This window comes from Sphaerodactylus townsendi, linkage group LG03 (assembly GCF_021028975.2).
Source record: "Sphaerodactylus townsendi isolate TG3544 linkage group LG03, MPM_Stown_v2.3, whole genome shotgun sequence".
Taxonomy (NCBI): Eukaryota; Metazoa; Chordata; class Lepidosauria; order Squamata; family Sphaerodactylidae; genus Sphaerodactylus; species Sphaerodactylus townsendi.
In genome coordinates this window covers 88,079,064-88,098,114 of record NC_059427.1, presented here as the reverse complement: position 1 = coordinate 88,098,114, position 19,051 = coordinate 88,079,064, and the positions used below count along the sequence as shown (strand labels likewise).

General features: G+C 41.8%; 1 protein-coding gene and 1 long non-coding RNA gene across 9 annotated transcripts in view; both read left to right on the top strand.

The window, feature by feature from the left end:
• TCF7 (transcription factor 7) overlaps positions 1 to 12,097 on the top strand; it is a 142,003-nt gene extending 129,906 nt beyond the window's left edge. For 4 of the 8 annotated variants that reach the window (XM_048491240.1, XM_048491238.1, XM_048491239.1 and 1 more), the window contains 3 exons: positions 3,415 to 3,463; positions 5,046 to 5,118; positions 10,420 to 12,097. In XM_048491240.1, coding sequence (XP_048347197.1) covers positions 3,415 to 3,463; positions 5,046 to 5,118; positions 10,420 to 10,738 — 441 coding nt within the window. In that variant the 3' untranslated portion in view covers positions 10,739 to 12,097. Of the gene's footprint in view, positions 1 to 3,414; positions 3,464 to 5,045; positions 5,119 to 10,396 lie in introns of all 8 variants that reach the window. The other 4 variants (XM_048491245.1, XM_048491241.1, XM_048491242.1 and 1 more) reach the window with 3 other exon arrangements.
• A 67-nt stretch (positions 12,098 to 12,164) lies between these two features.
• On the top strand, positions 12,165 to 15,438 carry LOC125430256. Its single transcript, XR_007244117.1, has 2 exons — positions 12,165 to 14,377; positions 14,455 to 15,438. It is a non-coding gene; the product is annotated as an uncharacterized LOC125430256 (long non-coding RNA).
• The last annotated feature ends 3,613 nt before the right edge of the window (positions 15,439 to 19,051 follow it).

Sequence of the window (19,051 nt, the reverse complement as noted above, 5' to 3'; positions counted from 1 at the left end):
TTGTACGGTCTTGGTTTCCCAAGAGTTGCTTTTTCTTTCTCACTTTATTTAACTCACCCATCCCCAGGCAGGATAGTAAACTGGGAAATGGAGGCTAATGTTGGCTCCTCCCTCAGTCTTGGACTATTAATGCCTGCCCTCTTGAAGGCGCTGTTATGATGAGAAATGGAAGTCCAACTCGGGACTCTCCCTCAACTGGTGAATCATTACCCTGTTATTTTCTTATGAATCCAGTGGTGATAAAAATGAGACTTCGTTTGGCTCTTCCTTCACTTTCTACTGATATTGCCTTCTTCAGCTTGCATGCTAGTGTTGGAACTGCATGATCTGCATGTTTTTAGAACTGGCTACTGCTGCTGCCTGTTTTCCCCCCAACCTGGTTCCAGGGTTGGCAGAAGATAGCTGGTAAGAGGGAATTGTAGGAATAAAATAGCAAGTAGGGGGAAGGGTAATTGCCCTCCTGCCTCCAAAGTTCTCCATGGCAAATTGTGTCATCATGTCTCTGATTTGCTCAGGTGAAGCAGCAGCTGGGGCACTGGTACAAAGCAGTTTTGGGTGAGATTAGGGAATCAAAAACTCTTTATGTGTGGCAAGTCAGTATGTGAGGAATGTCATTAAGCCTTTCTCCATGCTATGCTAGTTTTCCCTGTGCCAGAATTTAGAGTAAGCATTCCAATATGCAGACCCCATTCTAGAGTAACACATTCATGAGGTTATGATCAGGTACTTTTTCTGAATGTGTGGAACTGACTTGACAATGCTGGATGGAAAGGCTGCCCAGCCGAATGGGATGTCCTGCCCCAATCAACGAGCAAGCAATTTGCTGGCTTGTACTGAAAAAAATCCCAAACTATGTTTCAGTACATTTCAGTCCAACAGATATTCCCAGAACAACCATACTCAGGGCTGTGTCACAGTTCAGACAGAGTGCTTGTGTGTTAGTAACGACCTCCAGCATTGTGCATTAACTGTGGTGTGGGTATGGCTTTTCTCAGGGCCATCTGACTCACAACGCTTCACAGAGATGGGTGTAGAAAATGACAGTGGGACTTGAATTTGCCTGCTTTTATCCAGGAAGTGGTCTTTGTGTGCCTCCAGCATATTTAAATGCTGTTTAATGGGGAGATCTTTTTCTCCTGTACATTCTCAATTGTATCTTTGGAAGCTGAGGCCTACTGTTACGAGTGCTTAGAATTGGGCTGTCCAAATCTGCTTGCATCCTGTATCTTTGAAGCTGCTTGTAATTAGAATAATGCCATTCAGTACCAAAGAAAATTACAGTGACATAATCAAGTCATACCAAACACTCATGAAAGATGCATGTTCCAAATTGGAAAAACATGCCTTTATTAGTAAGACTGTCTTTGAAATACTGCAGTTCATCCCAAGAAGTGTTCTATAAATATCTGTCACCAAAGGTAATTTTTACTCTTTACCTTCCAATCGATATGTTGTTCCAGATACTGGTTTACCATACCTTCCCACCAACTGCTTTGAACCAAATTTTCAAAAAAAAACCCGAAGTGTTTTGGTGAATACTGGGCTGCCAGCCACTGTTCCACCTAATGACTGAGAAGGGAATGACTTACATAAGCCCTACTGACCCTAGCAATATTAATTTACTCAACATTGCAGTATTTGTATTCTGCAGATGCTCAGGGGTTTGCCCCATTTTTTGCTGGGAAGAAAATCTTTGCGCTTACACATGTCTTTGTGCATCTGCAGACAGTTGATTGTGCAAACTGGATTCTGGGTCCCAATCCAGCTCTCTGCACCATGGTGACATCATGCCATGTGTCTTCCCTGTGGCCCACTTTGGACTTTTTTTTTCCTTTTCTTGTCACTACGTCACAGCTGACTTCTGGTGTTCCTGTAGAGTTTTCAAGGCAAGAGATGGTTTGCCTCTGATTGCCTGTGTGTCATGACTCTTGTATCCCTTGGAGGTCTCCCATTCAAATGCTTCCCCACATTAAGTCTGAGAGTGTGTGACTGGCCCAAAATTACCCAGCAAGTTTCCATGGGATTCAAACCTACATTTCTCAGATCTTAGTCTAACACCTTAACCCTATATCATACAGGCTATTATTTGGGGCATTTACTACACACACACACAAAAGTATTTTGAGATAAAAGAAGGTTCACATCCATTGACACTATGTGTGAAGATCATGATACATGATGTATATATAATTTAATTTAGGAGGGCTATTTCTGAATATGAACAGCTTTTCAGGAGAGCCGTAGGTTCTGAGGCACTGCGTATTTGTTGCTATTTTCAGCCACCATCATGACATAACAGCAAAAGTCATGGGGACCTGGGAAGTGAGTGACGAGCAGCATGGGCAGTGATAGGCTAAGTTTGCATGGTGCCAATGAGATCTCTAGCTTCCCGCATGTTTTCTTTTTGCTGCTCATGTATCTTTTCTCTGTTTACCTCCCATTGATATATGTAATCTGTGGAAATATTCATTTCAGTCTTAGCAGTAAAGTACATAAACTGCTGATGTTTGAGATGGCCTTGAACAAACACCTAACAGGAGCAGCAGTGGGGTAGGAGGTTAAGAGCTCATGTATCTAATCTGGAGGAACCGGATTTGATTCCCAGCTCTGCCGCCTGAGCTGTGGAGGCTTATCTGGGGAATTCAGATTAGCCTGTACACTCCCACACATGCCAGCTGGGTGACCTTGAGCTAAACACAGCTTCTCGGAGCTCTCTCTGCCCCACCTTCCTCACATGGTGTTTGTTGTGAGGGGGGAAGGGCAAGGAGATTGTAAGCCCCTTTGAGTCTCCTACAGGAGAGAAAGGGGGAATATAAATCCAAACTCTTCTTCTTCTTCTAGTGTATCTATTAAAATGTGCCTAGGTGAGTCCTCTGTAATTATGTGACAAATGTGTAGGGGGGGAGGTACAGATATAGATCTTACTGAAATTAACTTTTGCTTATTTTACAACGGGGGATTTCCAGGATCTCCCCTCTAAAACTGACCAGACTGTTGCATCTCAGAAGCAAGTCTGGACTCACCATTTGTGAGAAGGTCAGCAGGCTGCTACAGTGGGAGTCAGATAGAATGCTTCAAAAAGGGCTAAAAGAGGGTTACTTCTGCATCATGAATTGGAACTAACAATTGAACCTCACTCAGTGTTTAGACTAAATCATTCTGGGAACTGCTGACTGAGCCCCTGTGCTGGAATCCGCCAGTGGTAGCAGCTGGGCCAGATTTGCCCTTGGCGGAAAAGGGCTTCATCTGATTCTCCAGTTCTCCACAGCAGAGGCAAAGAAGGACAGTAGATAAACATCCATAGCAACTAAACAACTATTTTTGGTATTCTGTCTTCAGGGTTGTCCTCAGAGTGGCAAAACCAAGTCATGTGTTCATCTTATGATTTGTGTTTCTCTCTCTTTCTAATCCTAGGGGAAAAAGAAAAGACGAACAAGAGAAAAGCAGCAAGACTCCAATTCAGGTAAATCCACTGGCGCAAAATCCAGCACCTTATCGGTACCTGTCAGTTGGCGTACATTGGTAGTGGATTAGGTGAGGCAGCCGAACAATAGCTGTAATCTTCCTTTAGGAGTTGCATCTGAGGCTTAATCTGACTGGGACAATCCCTGTCTATGCTAATGCTACCTCTGTTTCATCTACCGACAGGTCACTCTCTGTGCTATAAATTCTAAGCTGGGTTTCATGTCATATGAGACAAAGCATCTACTTCTTCTAGCTCTGGCATTCTCTGCAACTCTTTCTTCTGTCTGCTCTTCTATAACATTATCAACAGACCAGTTAAAAGACAACATTGATTCACATCATACCTAGCTGCATTTTTAAAAAATTAAATCCATTCCTCTCACCTTCGATATTGATTGTGTATGTGGCTTAGTTTCCTGACTGCCTGCTTCTTTACAAAGATGCAGAAAGTGAAGGTTGAACTTTGCCCACTCCAAGTCATTGCTGCAAGCACAGTAGCACTTCATTCATCATGAAAAAAATTAGCATTTTGGGATCTCTGCTTGCCTGGAATGAAAATTAAGTGGAACTCATAGACAGAAACTTCCCATTATAAGATGAAAAACTTTTCTCAAAAGTCAGTCCCATGGAATTCAGTGGAGTTTATCCCAAACAAAATACATGAAGATTGCAGCTCTAGCCTCAAACATCTTCCTTGGTGACCAAGGGAAAGCAAGCCTATTGCCGATGCAATACTTCCTTTTGGGGGTCATTAGATTCATACTGTAGCCATGTTGCTATCATTAGCCACCAATTTATCCAGTTCCTACTTGTCTGTTTAATGTTGTGCCACATTTCTATAGTTGTAGAAGCCATTTTTAAAAAAAACGGAGCATGCATCTGAAATGTGTGACTAAGAGAAATGGTGATCACCTAAAGCAGTGGCTGGCTGCAGGGCCATGTGTGATGGTCTAGAGACAACAGAGAGAGGGGAAGAGGTCAAGATATTGCATACTCATGCAAAAAGCACAATGGGGAGGATCCAGCCATGCAGGATACTTACTGGATGTTGTGGCCAGTAGTAATGTTCGCCTGAAACCTGTTTTTTTTTCTTTTATATTGTTAGGACGACCCCTTAGCCCCCATTGCACAGGTAGAGACCACCATAGGCCTCATGAAGCAAGGATTGGTTCTCTGGTTCAGCAGCATTTCAGACATAACCCAAACTAGGCATTCCCTTATGATGTAATTGACTTTGTTGGTGACTTTGGGGGCTTTTTCTCACACATCAGAGAAGGGGAATGTAGTTGAAGCAAAAGATCAATGAGAAAGAACGACAGATCTAAAACACTAGAATCAGAGGTTGCTGCCCCAACCTCAGCCTTCCTGGCCATGCTGTGAGGGATCCTTGTGGTGTTTGCCTAACGCATGCTTTGTTCCAGGGGAGATGCTGCCAAGCGGAAGACCTGGGTTTTATTTGGCCTGCCTAGTTTTGTCTCCAGCAGCTCAATTGATGTTGCATCTTTTCTTCTTCCTCCTGCTCTTGCTGCTGTTTGTGCCTCTGCCTTGCCCATTCTCCGCCACGCATGCTCCTTGTTCAGATCCTGCCTCTCCTAAGAAATGCAGAGCTCGCTTTGGTCTCAACCAACAAATGGACTGGTGCGGCCCATGCAGGTGTGTATCAGAATCCTTTGCTTTCCAGGCTTGTTCCTCAACATACAGGGGTCAATCTTCTCTTTGTGCAGTTACTTTTCACGCACTGTTTTCTACAGCTGCTCTTCTTCCTAATACTGCTAACTTCGCTACCTCATGTTTGTTCTTTGTGGCTTGCCTGCATTTTTTATCGGCATCCCCTGACCATGGATATTGCCTCTAGATGCTTTATACTTCTAAGATATGTTCCAAATATGTAGACAGTGAAGTCAAGAAATCTTTGGGTATTATTTTACAAACTGCAAAGACCACTGAGAAACTGTGGATGAATATTCAGTGCAATTCAGTAGGAGAATACCTGAAAACTAAACTAGAATCTTGTCTTAGGGTCAGCAACTGTAGGCCCTAGACCAGGGGTCTGCAACCTGTGGCTCTCCAGATGTTCATGGACTACAATTTCCATCAGCACTGTCACTTGGCCATGCTGGCAGGGGCTGATGGGAATTGTATTCCATGAACATCTGGAGAGCTTTAGGTTGCAGACCCCTGCCCTAGACCAACTCCATAAGTGCAACATGGTCTACTCATTGCAGACCCAAAGCTGGGGGTGGGGGAGGTTGGCCTCTTTGAAACAGGACTTGGGGAAAGGACCCCAAGGTCTGAACTTATTGCCCAGGCGGGCCTTAGGGAAGAATGTTTTGCTAGTCAGGGACATTGGCAATTACAAGGGGTGACAGTATTACCAGTCATTAGCTATGAAGTTGGGGGGGGGGTGTGGACAGCTGGCATAGAGGTGTATAGAACAATGTAGAGCTGAGTATCCCCACAGTGAGCTTCTTACATTTCTTGCTATGCCAATAATTGAATTACTGTGATTGAACAAAACGAAAGATGTTCATATTTTTACACAGAACAAATTTCTTAGGATGTTTCCATGCAGTCCTGGTAGGGAGGTTTTTGTGTCCAAATAAAAGAAAACCCAGGAATTTGTATCTCCTTTGCAGCACATGATCTCTGTGGCTTTCTTCAAGCTTGGTCTTTTTTTCTAAGGATTCTTTTGCCGTACAAAATGCTGTCTTTTCCCCACACACATTTCCATAGTATTTGCATCTATGCATAGGACAATAATACTTATTAGAATTGCTGAACAGTTTGTGGTTCTGCAGGTGTCATTCATACCTCTTGCAATCAAGAGTCATGACAGGCAGCAGCAGATGGGAGAAGGAACTTGACCTTGAGACTTCCAGCACAGAGTCCAGTTACTGGCTCAAAGTAAATTGTTCCTCCCATACCCTCAGAAACCCAGAACATCACCCACACATACACACCATGTTCATCTTCAAATTTCTTCCCATTTTCTTGACTGGGGTAAGGATGGAAACAGCTGTTCTTCTGTTCACAATAAAGCCATAAGCTGTGCATTGAAGTTCTGAAGAGGGGGAACACACTGCTCTCAGACTTGCCTGGTGCATGTGAATGACAGGGCAGCTGAGGAGTTGATCTTGCTAAGGTGGGCTGGAGTTCTTAAAGGCCTTTCCTGCTTGCTCCCATGAACAACAGCTCTTGTTTTGTATTTTACCATTTGGAGCTTGAAACTACTCTGTGCTTCTCCACTTCCACAATCTTTGCTGACTACTGACTGTTCTCTCTCTTGTGCTACAGTATTTCATATCATTCATGTATTTATTTAAAAAGAGAGAAACAACAGCATAGTTATTATTGAATCATGGAAATTTCCTCTCATCATGGTTGCTTCTCACTTCTCTGGGGGAGGGGGTTGTCTCTATAGCAGGAATGGTAGAAGTATTCTGAAAATTATAGAGTTGTGGGAGCCCATTACATGAAAAATCCTTCATTTTAAGAATAGCAGGATTTCAGATTTGGGGTAACAGGGCTATAACCAGTGTAACCTGTTCAGAGCCCCATCAGTCATTATTTAAACCCATGCTTATCTAAAATGCTGATCCTCACTCTTTTTTAAAGTGAAGTATTGCTAGCTTGATCTTATGAACAGGCAATCATACACATGTAGGAGTGTTCACATGTCGAAAGCTACCACCTGGCAAGCATCAGGTAGGAAAACTGTCCGTCCATATCTGCTCTGAAGGATTTTTTTTCATTACTAGCTATTTAAATGATTTGTCAAAGATTTATCTAAAGTAATTTGAAAGATCAAGGAACTGGAGTAGGTAGGCTTCTATCTTTTTTCCTCTCAATAGGTATTTGTACAATAGGCATTTTGCAATTTTTAGTATGGATTACTAATGGTCGATGAGGATTTGCACTAACACTGTGCTTTTGGCCCATCCTGAAATTGCTTGAAAGATCCTTAGCACTTCACTGTTTGCTTGCTTACTTATATCCTTCTTTTCTACAATGGCTATTATTAGTAAATTATTTCCAGCTTCTGGCATACCTTTTTTGGAATAAGGTTGACAGGAGATGTGTGCCTTAATCCACCACAATTTCCTATGTTGCAATGCTCTGCGGGGTCCTAATGCCTGCCCCCTTCTGATTCTCTGGCAGCATTTTTAAAAGTTCATTTAATTAGCACTTCCGTCGAAACCATTATTATGTACAGCAGGAAACATAGTACTTTGTTCAAATAGCAGTTACATTGCTCTGGAAGCCTATTAGCAAGACTTACAAAAGGCTGGTCTTTTTGTACAAAAATTGCTACAGGAAAGAAAATGGTGGACACAACTTCATAGAAAGTCAGGTCTCACTAATAGGCTTCCGGAGCAAAATAAATGCTATTTTAACAGATTGCTATTTCCCATTGCATATAATAATGGTTTCGACAGAAGTGGCAATTAAATATACTTTTGAAATGCTGCCAGAGAATTGGATTTCTTGACAATGCATGCGCACACTGCTCTGACTTTTGCTGGCGAACGCACAACCTCATTGTCATCTTTATCCTGGGAAGAGTATAGTAATAGGAAGTTATTTCAAATGCATATTGCTTCTCTGGGCTCTATTCATGCCAAGAAATCCACCCTGATACTTTCCAATCCACAAACTTGAACAGATGAGAAATACTAAAGTCCAAAGTTTGGTGCTCGTACCATTTTTGGGCCCCATTGATTGAATTAATTCTACATTGGTTTAAATCTTATTAGGAAACTTGGCACTCATAAAAACTTTTGCCTTCCCTACACTGTACAGAAAGTAGTTACAATTCACATAGATGTTTATGAACGCTCTAGGAGTCGTACCAATAGGGCTGTTACAGTCACCATACACCATAAATCATTCTTAATACAAATAAAAAGGGGCTAAGATGACAAGCCTTAACCTTAGTCTCCTGTTGGCCAGGAGCTGTGCTAACATATCTGGCTGTGAATGGAGTTGAGTGACTGAAGTTCATATGGAAGTTTAGGGATCTTCATGTAACATGACAGAAGTGGGAGGGGGGACTTTGTACTCACCACAGAAAAATCACCCACATCCTGCCAGTTCTTCTCTTGCCAACTCACATTTCTATTTCCTGTCTTCAGTTCTGTGCACATGCAGCTGGGAGAGCCTCATGTACAGTAGCTGCTTATGTGGGAAACACACTTACACAACATTCCAGACCACTTTCTTGTGGGAAGGCTACAAGTGGGGCTTTCAGTTCTTTCACTGCCAGCTGGACACGTTAGGAAGCCCATTTTTAGTTTTAGAGATCTTTTTCCAAAGATATATTTATCTATCAGTCAGACTTTTAGAATGCTGAATGTGTGTACAGGGCTTTGGTGTGTGTCCCCCACAACCCCTGTGTAAATAAGTAATTAATGACATGCCTTTCTCTGAGAGAGTAACTAAAAATGATTACTGGGGATTTGTTCCACGATTCTTCTGTTTACATGTGGAAATATAGATCTTTCAAACCCATTACAGGGCCTTTCCCCACTCTGTCATTCCCCTCTATGCCGCGCTCTGCTCTCAGCGCGCAGCATCCCAGGTGCGCGCCCAGCCGTCCCCACGACCCCGTGCTCTGCGCGGGGCCATCAAAAGGCGCCGTTAAGAGCCCCTGGGATGCTGCGCGCTGAGGGGTTGAAAGCTTAGCAGCTTCAAGCGAGGCGGCTGCGCTTGTCGCCGCTTAACCCTCTCTCGAGTGGGAGTGCCGAGGGACGCTCATGCTTACCTCTCCTCGAGTAGCACGGGGCTTAAGGGAAGTGGGGAAAGGCCCAATGTTCACACATTGTATATCCATATTCCCCAGTATAGCAGATATCAGACTGCCATTCACTATCTTTTCAACACAGCCCGTTCACTTTTGGCACTAAGGTAATGCTCCATAGCACATCTACTCTGAAGTAAGTCCTACTTTATTTAATGTGACTTACTTCCAAGCAAGGTGTTCTTAGGACTGCGGCCAAAGTGACCAGAAAACTTTGGATGTGATAAGCATCTGTTGGAAACAATTTTTGCTTTGGTAAACATTGTTTCTGTCACTGCCAAGACCACCTCTGTTCTTGCAGTTTTGAGAAATGGTAAAAATGTATAGGTCATTTTTGGCAGTAGGATATTTATAGAATAATATTATTTCTATAATTTTAAGTGCACTGCTGCCCTCTTTATTCTCACCTCTTCTACCCAGCACTCCCTTTTTCCACTTTCACTTGTTACTGTACTACTAAAGATCATGTCATGCATGACCATTTTTTCCTCAGAAAAGTGATGCAAATGTTTATTTTGACATGTAGACTATCACTTGTAAAAACATGGCCCAAGATACTGCAGTTACACAGGTTTGGCTGGGAAGCTAACGTGAGGTGATTGTTACAAACTAATCATTAATAAGAAAGTAAACACCATCACACTCTTCATGTAGGAATAAATTTGTTCATTAGCTCAGTAGAGGAAAGGTTTAAGTAAATCAGTCCTTCTCCATGAAGGCCCAACTTTCCTCACATGAGGATTTGCTGCCTTTAGTAAGCAAGATGGGAAAAGATAAAACACTTTCCTTCCTCACGTTGATGACTCAAGTGTTGTGCACTTACGCTGCCACCCCCTGGAACAAACTAGAAAGTGCAAGGAATTTTGAATGGGGTGAGAGGTAACTCTTGCAAAGAATGAACATGAGTTTTGGGCACTTTAAAGACAAACAAAAATGTATTCCCAAATATGTCTTTGTGGATTAGAACACTTCAATGCTCAGTAGTGCTATGGGGAGGAGAAGAAAGCAAGACCAAATAGGGCTGGTTTGTTTGTTTTGGCTCTGTGCTCATTGGGCTCCGAAAACATCTGGAATGAATGCTATGTTGCTTTCCTTTTAAGAATATGACTCTGTAAATTCACCCTTTATTTACAGATAACTCTCTTCACTGTTCTTAGGAGGAAAAAGAAGTGCATTCGGTACCTACAAGGAGAAGGACGCTGTGCCAGCCCAGTTTCTTCCGATGGAAGTGCTATAGACTCCCCTTCCTCCCCTTTGGATGTGCTCCAGTGCATATCCTCCGCTTTGACTTCAGACAAGCTTGCTGTCCCTGCTGACTGTGTACAACAAAACCAAGCCAGTCCTTTCCCTTTATCTGCACATGTCAAAGCTACAGTGAGCACACCTGGATTCTCTTCTAAATGTTCAGCAACACCTCGCCTATCCATCGTGCCCTGTGAACCTTCTGCGCACAATGTAGTATCAATAGGAACATAATGCAGCAGCAGCCACCAGCAAGTTCATCAGGCACTTTGGTCTTAACAGTGGTTTTGCTACCTATGGAAACTGCCCAGAGACAACCCTAGACTTCCCATCAATTCATCAAATGTTGTTCTCCAAGTCAGGTAAAAGCTGTGTCAGTACTTCAGTAATTGGAGAAGATTGGAGCTCTGGAAGTGCATTTTTACCTAGGTCATAACAACACATATTTTTCTAAAAATGTAAGAACAAAAAACTCAGACTTAATTCTAGTCAGTAGCTGTGTTGATTATCAAATCAGAATGGGAACACAGAATGGCAGAAGTAACTAAGAGGTTCTGTATGTGTTAAGCATTGGTTCCTGGTTCTTTTTTTTCACTGAGCTCTCACTGTTGTAGGCCTCTCATCGTATCAACAAGAGGTGAAAAGAATAGGATGGTTTTTTACCAGTCCAGATTCTAAGAGGGAAAACAAAGTATCTGATCAGAAACTGTAGAATGCATTATGCCCCACCTTATGGAAAGTGTGCAAGACACATTTCTTCTCATGTTCATTTCCAGGAGCTGGAAGCAGGAATACTTATGAGGTAGTAAAGAAAGTATTCCCTGGCTTCTCCAGCCTTAACTATCAAGATCTCCTGCATTTTGCCTTCCAAAACAGTAGTTATATGCTTCAATGCAGATGTCTATTTCTCCATTCTTCACTATATAAATGGTGCAAAAATGGGGGCCTTTCTGCGAAACTCCCTCCCCTTTGTAAAATTAATTTAGATTTCTCTTGCTTATGTTACGCTTTTAGTCGGAGGCATATTGCATTTTTTTACATTCTGCACCTGCCAAGATGAGACATATCACTGAAGAGTACATTCACAGCTATTAGAAACTGCAGAATGGAATGTTGCCACACAATGTTTATTCTGAAATTCTTCCACTTTTGTTCTCCATCATTTATGCTGGTTCTGCTCATGGGAATGGCAAGGATTTTTGAGAAGTATCCCCAACAACTGGCCATCATATTCAGATCACTGGCTTGCTTTTGACATTCACCAAGCTTTAATCACCCACTTTCAACCTTCCTGGGACAGCCAAAAGGGTAACAACTTACTTTTGCAAAGACAGATGAGAGCATAGGTAAGAACTGGACACAGTTCCTGTGGCCATTGTCTGGCTTATCATGGAACTTATGGCCCATTTCTATTAGAAGTGTGTAATTTTTCTCTCACAGAGCACTTGCTCTCTCAGCCCATTCTGTTAACTGGTCAAACAGCTCAGCATGGTGTAGTGGTTAAGAGTAGGTAGACTCTAATCTGGAGAACTGGGTTTAATTTCGCACTCCTCCATATGAGCAGCAGATTCTTATCTGGTGAACCAGATTTGTTTCCCCACTCCTACAGTCCTGCTGGGTGACCTTGGATTAGTCACAGTTCCCTCTGAACTCTCACAGCCTCACCTACCTCACAAGGTGTCTGTTCTGGGGAAGGGGAGGAGTTGTAAGCCGCTTTGAGACTCCTTGCAGTAAAGAAAAGTGGAATATAAATCGAACTCTTCTTCTCATGCCATTTTGTGCTTTGCAAATAAGTTTCTATAGAGGTTTCATGTTTCCCAAGCTCCTAATACACTGTAAGCTTGTGTACTTTTTACTCCAGTACATTTGTTGCTTTTTGTTGCAAATGTAACTACAGTCTATGGTGCCCTTCAGCTTCCTGTTAACAACATACAACAATGGGGTAAGTGCAGTGTAGAAGATGGAAGAATACATATATTGGAATGTAGGCAAGGTATTTTTGTAATGATCATGAATTAAGGTCCCTTGAAGATATTTTTGCATATCGAATACAGACCCCATTAAGGATTCAGACATGATCATCAGAATGTGGACACAGAAAAATTATAAAAAGACTCCATGTTTCTTAAGCATAATGCTGAAGCACCAAACGTGCGCTTTCACTACCACCTTGGCCAGAATGATGCTGAATATACATAAGCAATATACATGTAAGTCAAGTAAGGAAGTTAGGCTTACCGTCCTTCAGTTTAATATGTTTCATTTTGCAAAGCTATTTAAAATTAGTACCATTGCTTTCAACTTTTGATTTGGTGGAACTAACACAAAACAAGGCTAAACACCTCCAGACATTCAGTGTATGTGTGTTTGCAATGGAGTTCCTCATGTGCAGCTTGAGACTCTATAACAGTGGTTCTCAACCTTCCTAATGCCGCGACCCTTTAATACAGTTCCTCATGTTGTGGTGACCCCCAACCCTAACATTTATCCATTTTACAGATGGAGAACACTGATGCAGAGAGTCTTAGGCGATCCCTGTCAAAGGGTCATTCGACCCCCAAAGCGGTCCCGACCCACAGTTTAAGAACCACTGCTCTATAAAGTTTCTTACCCATCTTACTCTTTTTGATTTTTATTTAGATACTGATTTTCTAAAAAGCATCAAGAGAAATTAATCATTCCTGGGGTTATTCCAGAATATTATAATCAAGATGTGGCTAATTCTTCCTATTTGAAAAGAAAGTCCGTGTGTTAAGCTGGAGACACTTAGTGAGAGTAAAATGGGTTGGTGTGCCTTTTATACTGTTTTTAAAACAGCACAGCAAAACATCACAGAACATTACAGAACGCAATGTTTTCAACTCCTTTTAATAATCTAACCTTTTCATATTTGTTAAAGCAAAATGGGACTAATTTGTTGAAGGCTTTCACTGCCGGAATCACTAAGAAGTTCTGGGTTTTCCGGGTTGTACAGACTGGGGCACAACCTGTTGTAAACCACAGAAGTATTGTACTCACCTCCCCCTATCTACAGGGTAGTCAATAGGCTAAGAGCCAAAGTTAAAGTATGTTTCTACAGTTACCAAAGAGGAATCTATAAAGTACAAGGCACCTCCATTACACCCAATTCATTATTTACTTGAAAAAAATGTACTTGAAATATGAGATAGTAGGAGATGCAGATAAGATACATAATGAAGTTGATCTTGATTTTGCAACTGGCAAGTTCTGTACTGTGAGGATCATTTTTTAACCTTCCTTTGCTTGAGAAACAAGCACTTTTCACCTGAAGAAATTAAAATAAAAATAGGAAATGGCTATCAGAAAACTGATGGAGGTTAAAAGTAATAGAAACAGGCTTTGACTGGTGCAGAGGAAAGCTTTCAAGAAAGATCTGCATCTTTGTGCAAATGGCTGTAACAAGGAGAAAAAAATTCCAATCTCTCAGCTGGATATCCCCTATATGCACCTTGTCCCTCATCAGAAAAAGACAAAAGCCAGCAACCTGTTTTCCTTTTCACAGAAGTGGTGGCATAGGAGATGTGTGAAAGTTGTTGGGTGGGCTTTCACATGTAGCCGTTCTTCAACAATGCTGGATACCATAGATACCAGCTTAAATTTGAGTTGATTAAAAGAAACTCTTTGTTTAAATATATATATATATTGTATTCATTGGTGGTAACTATCAAGCAACAGCTGCCCAATTCAAATTTTCATTTTACAGTTAGTGCCCTTTTCATAAAAGGGTAGTTGCAAAGGATAGCATGAAATAACATTGAAACGCATGGTCAAAGGCTTTTACAGCCAGAATCAACCTGCTGTTGTGGGTTTTCCAGGCTGCGTGGCCACGGTTTGGTAGTTTTAGCTCTGAAAGTTTCACCTGCATCTTCAGAGGCATGTCAGGGTAAGATGTGTTTTTTTAATCCCGTGGCACAGACATGCCTCTGAAGATGCCAGCCACGGCCACATAGCCCAGAAAATCCACAACAGCCGATAATGAACTAGCCATGAAAATTCATTTAATGAGAATGGAGAGCTCCTAACACACATCTACATTTTCCATGGCTCACAACTATTTTTTGACCCTGCTATACATCCTTTCAGTTTTCCTGGGCATGTTATTTTGTACAAATACAGAAGCACTAACAATTTTGAAGTTGTCTCTGATACTAAATGCTGTTGAATTTGCTCCGGTCTTCCGGGCGGGGGGATTCATTCTTGTTTCTTTCTCCCACTCCCATCCAAAAGCTGAGGGCAACCACAGATAGGGCAGATACCAGCTTGTATTTAGATAAATACCACAATGCTTATCAAGGACCCAGTGAACTGCTTGAAACGGCCAAGTCTTTTGATGTAAAGGCAGATGATGCATCTCAAGGCCACAAGTCTGACACACCTGGACTTGGAACAGAATCTTTGTGGTTTCAAAGACATCATGATAGTATTTGAATTGAATGAATTCTCCACCCACCCCCCTTTATATTTAGAACAGTTAGCACCCAATTACAAAAATATGCCAATCCTGAAATAAGAATGGTCACTTAAATGACAAAAAAAAAATAGCAATGCGATACGGTCTTTTATATCAGTACACTTATCTGTTTATGTACAATGTAGCTTTGCCCATGTTTTTTACTCAGCAGTTTCTAATTCATTCAGGGCAATTTTTACTTCTGGTTATATATTTGGGTTTTTTTAAAGCCTGTTTGAATGTTCAAGTCATAGAAGTACCACTTCAATAATCACATAACCACTGTATGTTTGTAACAAGGATATATGTTCTGCAGTAGTTTTTCGCATTTGTTCTATCACCTTGTTGGAATTTTTTTTTACTTTGAGGTTTGGTTTTTGTTTTCAAGTTGTTTACAGCTTTATAAATAAAATAATCTACCAGGCTGTCCATTCAAACTGGGCCTCTGGAGACTATAATCCTATAAAATGGACTGGTGTATGTGCTTTTTTATTTATACACTAGTGGGCCCTGCCATGCATTGCTGTGGCAGAGTCTGGTGAAGTGGAAAAGGGGAAGCGAATGGTTCGAACATGTGTCATTGCACAATGATTGCAAGGGAGGGGAGGGGCAAGGGGCCCCTCGCTCCCCTCCCTCTCTCCCGTTGCCTTGCATGGCAATCCAGCCAGTCCCTCCCTAATGTTCCCCTTCCTCTGCTAGGGTGGGTGGGCCATGTGCAGGTGGCTGGTCCTGTCTCTCTCATTCCCTTCCCTTGCAGGCGAATTATCTAGCATAAAACACGCTGGGAGGCATGAGCTACATTGTGTTCAAAATTCAGAGCGTTTGGCCCAGCAAACCATTGGACCCTCTCTCACCTTCCTCCACTATGGTGGGTGGGCTCCACTATGGTGGATGGCCTGCCCCATCCCTTTCACTCCATAAGGCAGCAGTTTTCAAGGAAGGCATGGTTGTTTCCCTTGTAACAGAGGGTGTTGCTTTGACTGCCAGCAGATGGCACTGTTGCGGAACAGAACTGTGATTCCAACTGTCACAGATGTGGCATGTACACAATAACTGGCACAGTTGTGACATGTACACAACAGGAGGTGTGGAAACGGTATGGAAACCTCGCTGTACGCAAATGCGACGTTGTGTGAAAATTTCAAAGCAATCAATCCAGTAGTTTGGGAAATTACCTGTCAGCAGAAAAATGCACTGATAGATTTTTATATATATAGATTGACAATTCCTTATCTTTTCCCTTTTAGACATACCAACCATTTAGATACACATGCTGAATACGCTAATGCATGCTTTTTGTCCAGAAATCTGGTTTAATTCTTCAGAAAAAAATTGCATTTGAGGTAATAGTAAGACAGACGGTAAAATACACATATCACAAGGTTGATTGCTGCTTTAACATATGCTGCTTATAAATGGAAAATGGGCAGAATCCCATAAGCAGATTTAAGATTTGTAATTTAAACTGTAGCCAGAGGACCACATGTGTAACTATTTTATTTCAGCATTAATAGTGCAAAACACTTAAGTTACTTTAGCCAAATCAGAGCAGTTAAGCCCCATTTTCTGCCCCTCAGTTTTATCAGAAGGCTCAGCAAGCTTCCCCATACACTTAAGTATAGGTTGCTAATCAACCTCTCCGCAGCTATAACAGACCCAACTCAACCTGTAACTATCACCATTTGAACAGTTCACTCTTCAGGGAGCAGAATTCTCTAGTTTGCTAAAACAAATTATTTTTGGTGGTCTGTAGCCAGTTTGTGTGTTCAACATGGCAATCTGTTTTCTTGGCCATTTAGGCAGCAAAGTCCTTTATAGCCTAAAAGCTATGGAGGCAGAACTAAGCAAAGTTAGTAAAAGCAAAAATTGAATAAATGCTTGGTTTTATTTCATTGATCTAGAACCTTCACAGACAAAAGACAACATGGCCAGGGCACAGCAATCAAACATAGAGGGGTAATGTCACATCTATTTACCAATGTATATAAATAGGCTTATTGGCTCTCCCGTCTCCCTTCAAGCAAGGGTGCAGGAAAACAGGCTATAGGGCACATTTCTTCACTGCCATGAAAATGAGGAAAGGGCACTTACAGTGCTGTATACCATGGAAGAAGGGAGGCACTGCATGGATGGAATAAACTTTGGTAATGATCATCTGTGCCAAAGGGAGTGGTTAACAGGTTACTGGACTTTAGAAGTAATTATCTGCTAATTAAAAATTATCAGTGATTGAAGTTTGTTTTTGGAAATCCTAAGTAATGTCTGATAAAAGCAGCTACAGAAGAGTTACTCAATTCCTGTGCTCCAGGGCTCCATTATCTCCTGCCTCTGGGTCTACATTGACAAAGTGGTGCCTTCTGTCATTACCAGAACCCCTAGACACACAAGTAGGTCTAGCATGTCTTCTGGCATTAGTACCAACCAGTATTATAGCCTCTCTTGCTGTGTAACACAAGATGAGCCTTCAGTTAATTTAAACCTTACTATTGCTAGTCAATCTTATCCCAGAGATCATGAGTACCACCAGGAACGGTTAAACCAGAGATACTTAAGCTCCTTCCTCTTCTCACATTCACTCATGCATGCAACAACTTTTAAGGTGCTCATGTCAAAACAGACAAGGCACTGAGCATTATATTGTCAAAGGCTTTCATGTCCAGAGTCACTGGGTTGTTGTGTGGTTTCCGGGATGTATGACCATGTTCTAGTCGCAATTTTCTCCTGACGTTTCCCCTGCATCTGTGGCTGGCATCTTCAGAGGATCCTCTGATGATGCCAACCACAGATGCAGGCGAAACGTCAGGAGAAAATGCTACTAGAACACAGCCATACAGCCCGGAAACCACACAACACCCCAGTACTGAGCATTCTTTCTTGCAATCCAGTGCTGGGCTCAGTGGGCAAGAAAGTCTCTTGAGAGAGAAAAGGATAAAGAACACAGTATGAAAAGCAAGACATGTATGGTAAAAACATGCAAGATGGAGAGCTACTGGAGCAGTTGGATGAAGATTGGAAAGTTTTTGGTACATTACATCAGATTAAGTCAGAAAATCAATTCGTTTAGAAGCGTATTTGAACATTCACATATTGCCTTCTGAAGCTCATCTTCTGACAGCCCGCTTTGAAAGTGACTGTGCTCATTGCTTCTGAAGAAATATGGCACTTGTTACACAAACGAATAGAATTTCAGATTAACATGACTGTGAAATTAATTTTAAAACTGAATTTTATATATTGATTGGTAACTGCCACATTAAACCTCATGTATCTCATTTTTATTAAACATTCAAAGGTCACCACTGATCTCTGAAGTGAATTATATTTATTAAGATTTTAGTCTACTCTACTATGCACACAGAAAGAAAATGCAATACAAGGTAAGGAAACACCTTACTGCTCACCCCACCACACCCCCAATCCCTAAAAAGGAACTGTAGAACAAAGGAGAAAAATTGCTCAGATACTTGAAAGTGGTATTTTTCTTAGGAGATCATTAAATCAGCATGGCATCATGCATATACCCAGGACATGTGATAATGTACACGAAGTCAAATGCAGTGACTCAACTTTCACAGATCTACACAACTTCCCAATGAGCTGTAGCAAAACACTACAGCAGTATGTATCAACCAGCACAGTCCAAGAAATGCTAACTTTGGTAAAGTTTGTTTTTGGTCACATTGTGGATGTAATCTGCTGACCCTAGGGCACAGGTGTCAAACTCGCGGCCCTCCAGATGTTATAGGCTACAGTTCCCATCATCCCCTGCCAGCATTATGCTGGCAGGGAATGATGGGAACTGTAGTCCATAACATCTGGAGGGGCGCGAGTTTGACACCTATGCCCTAGGGGAAGAAGCACGTAACTATTTCTACCCAGGATCTTTCTCTCTACATAACCACACCATCGAGGTCCTGCCTGTCTACATGATTGCACCAGAGTTGGCACTTTCACAAGCAAAGTTAATAGGATTTGCTGGCAGTTCTGACTGATGGAAAAGGTCTAGAAGAGATCTCCACCACGTCTTCCAACTGGGTTTCCCAACACCCTGCAGCCTAAGAAGCCACTAAATATTT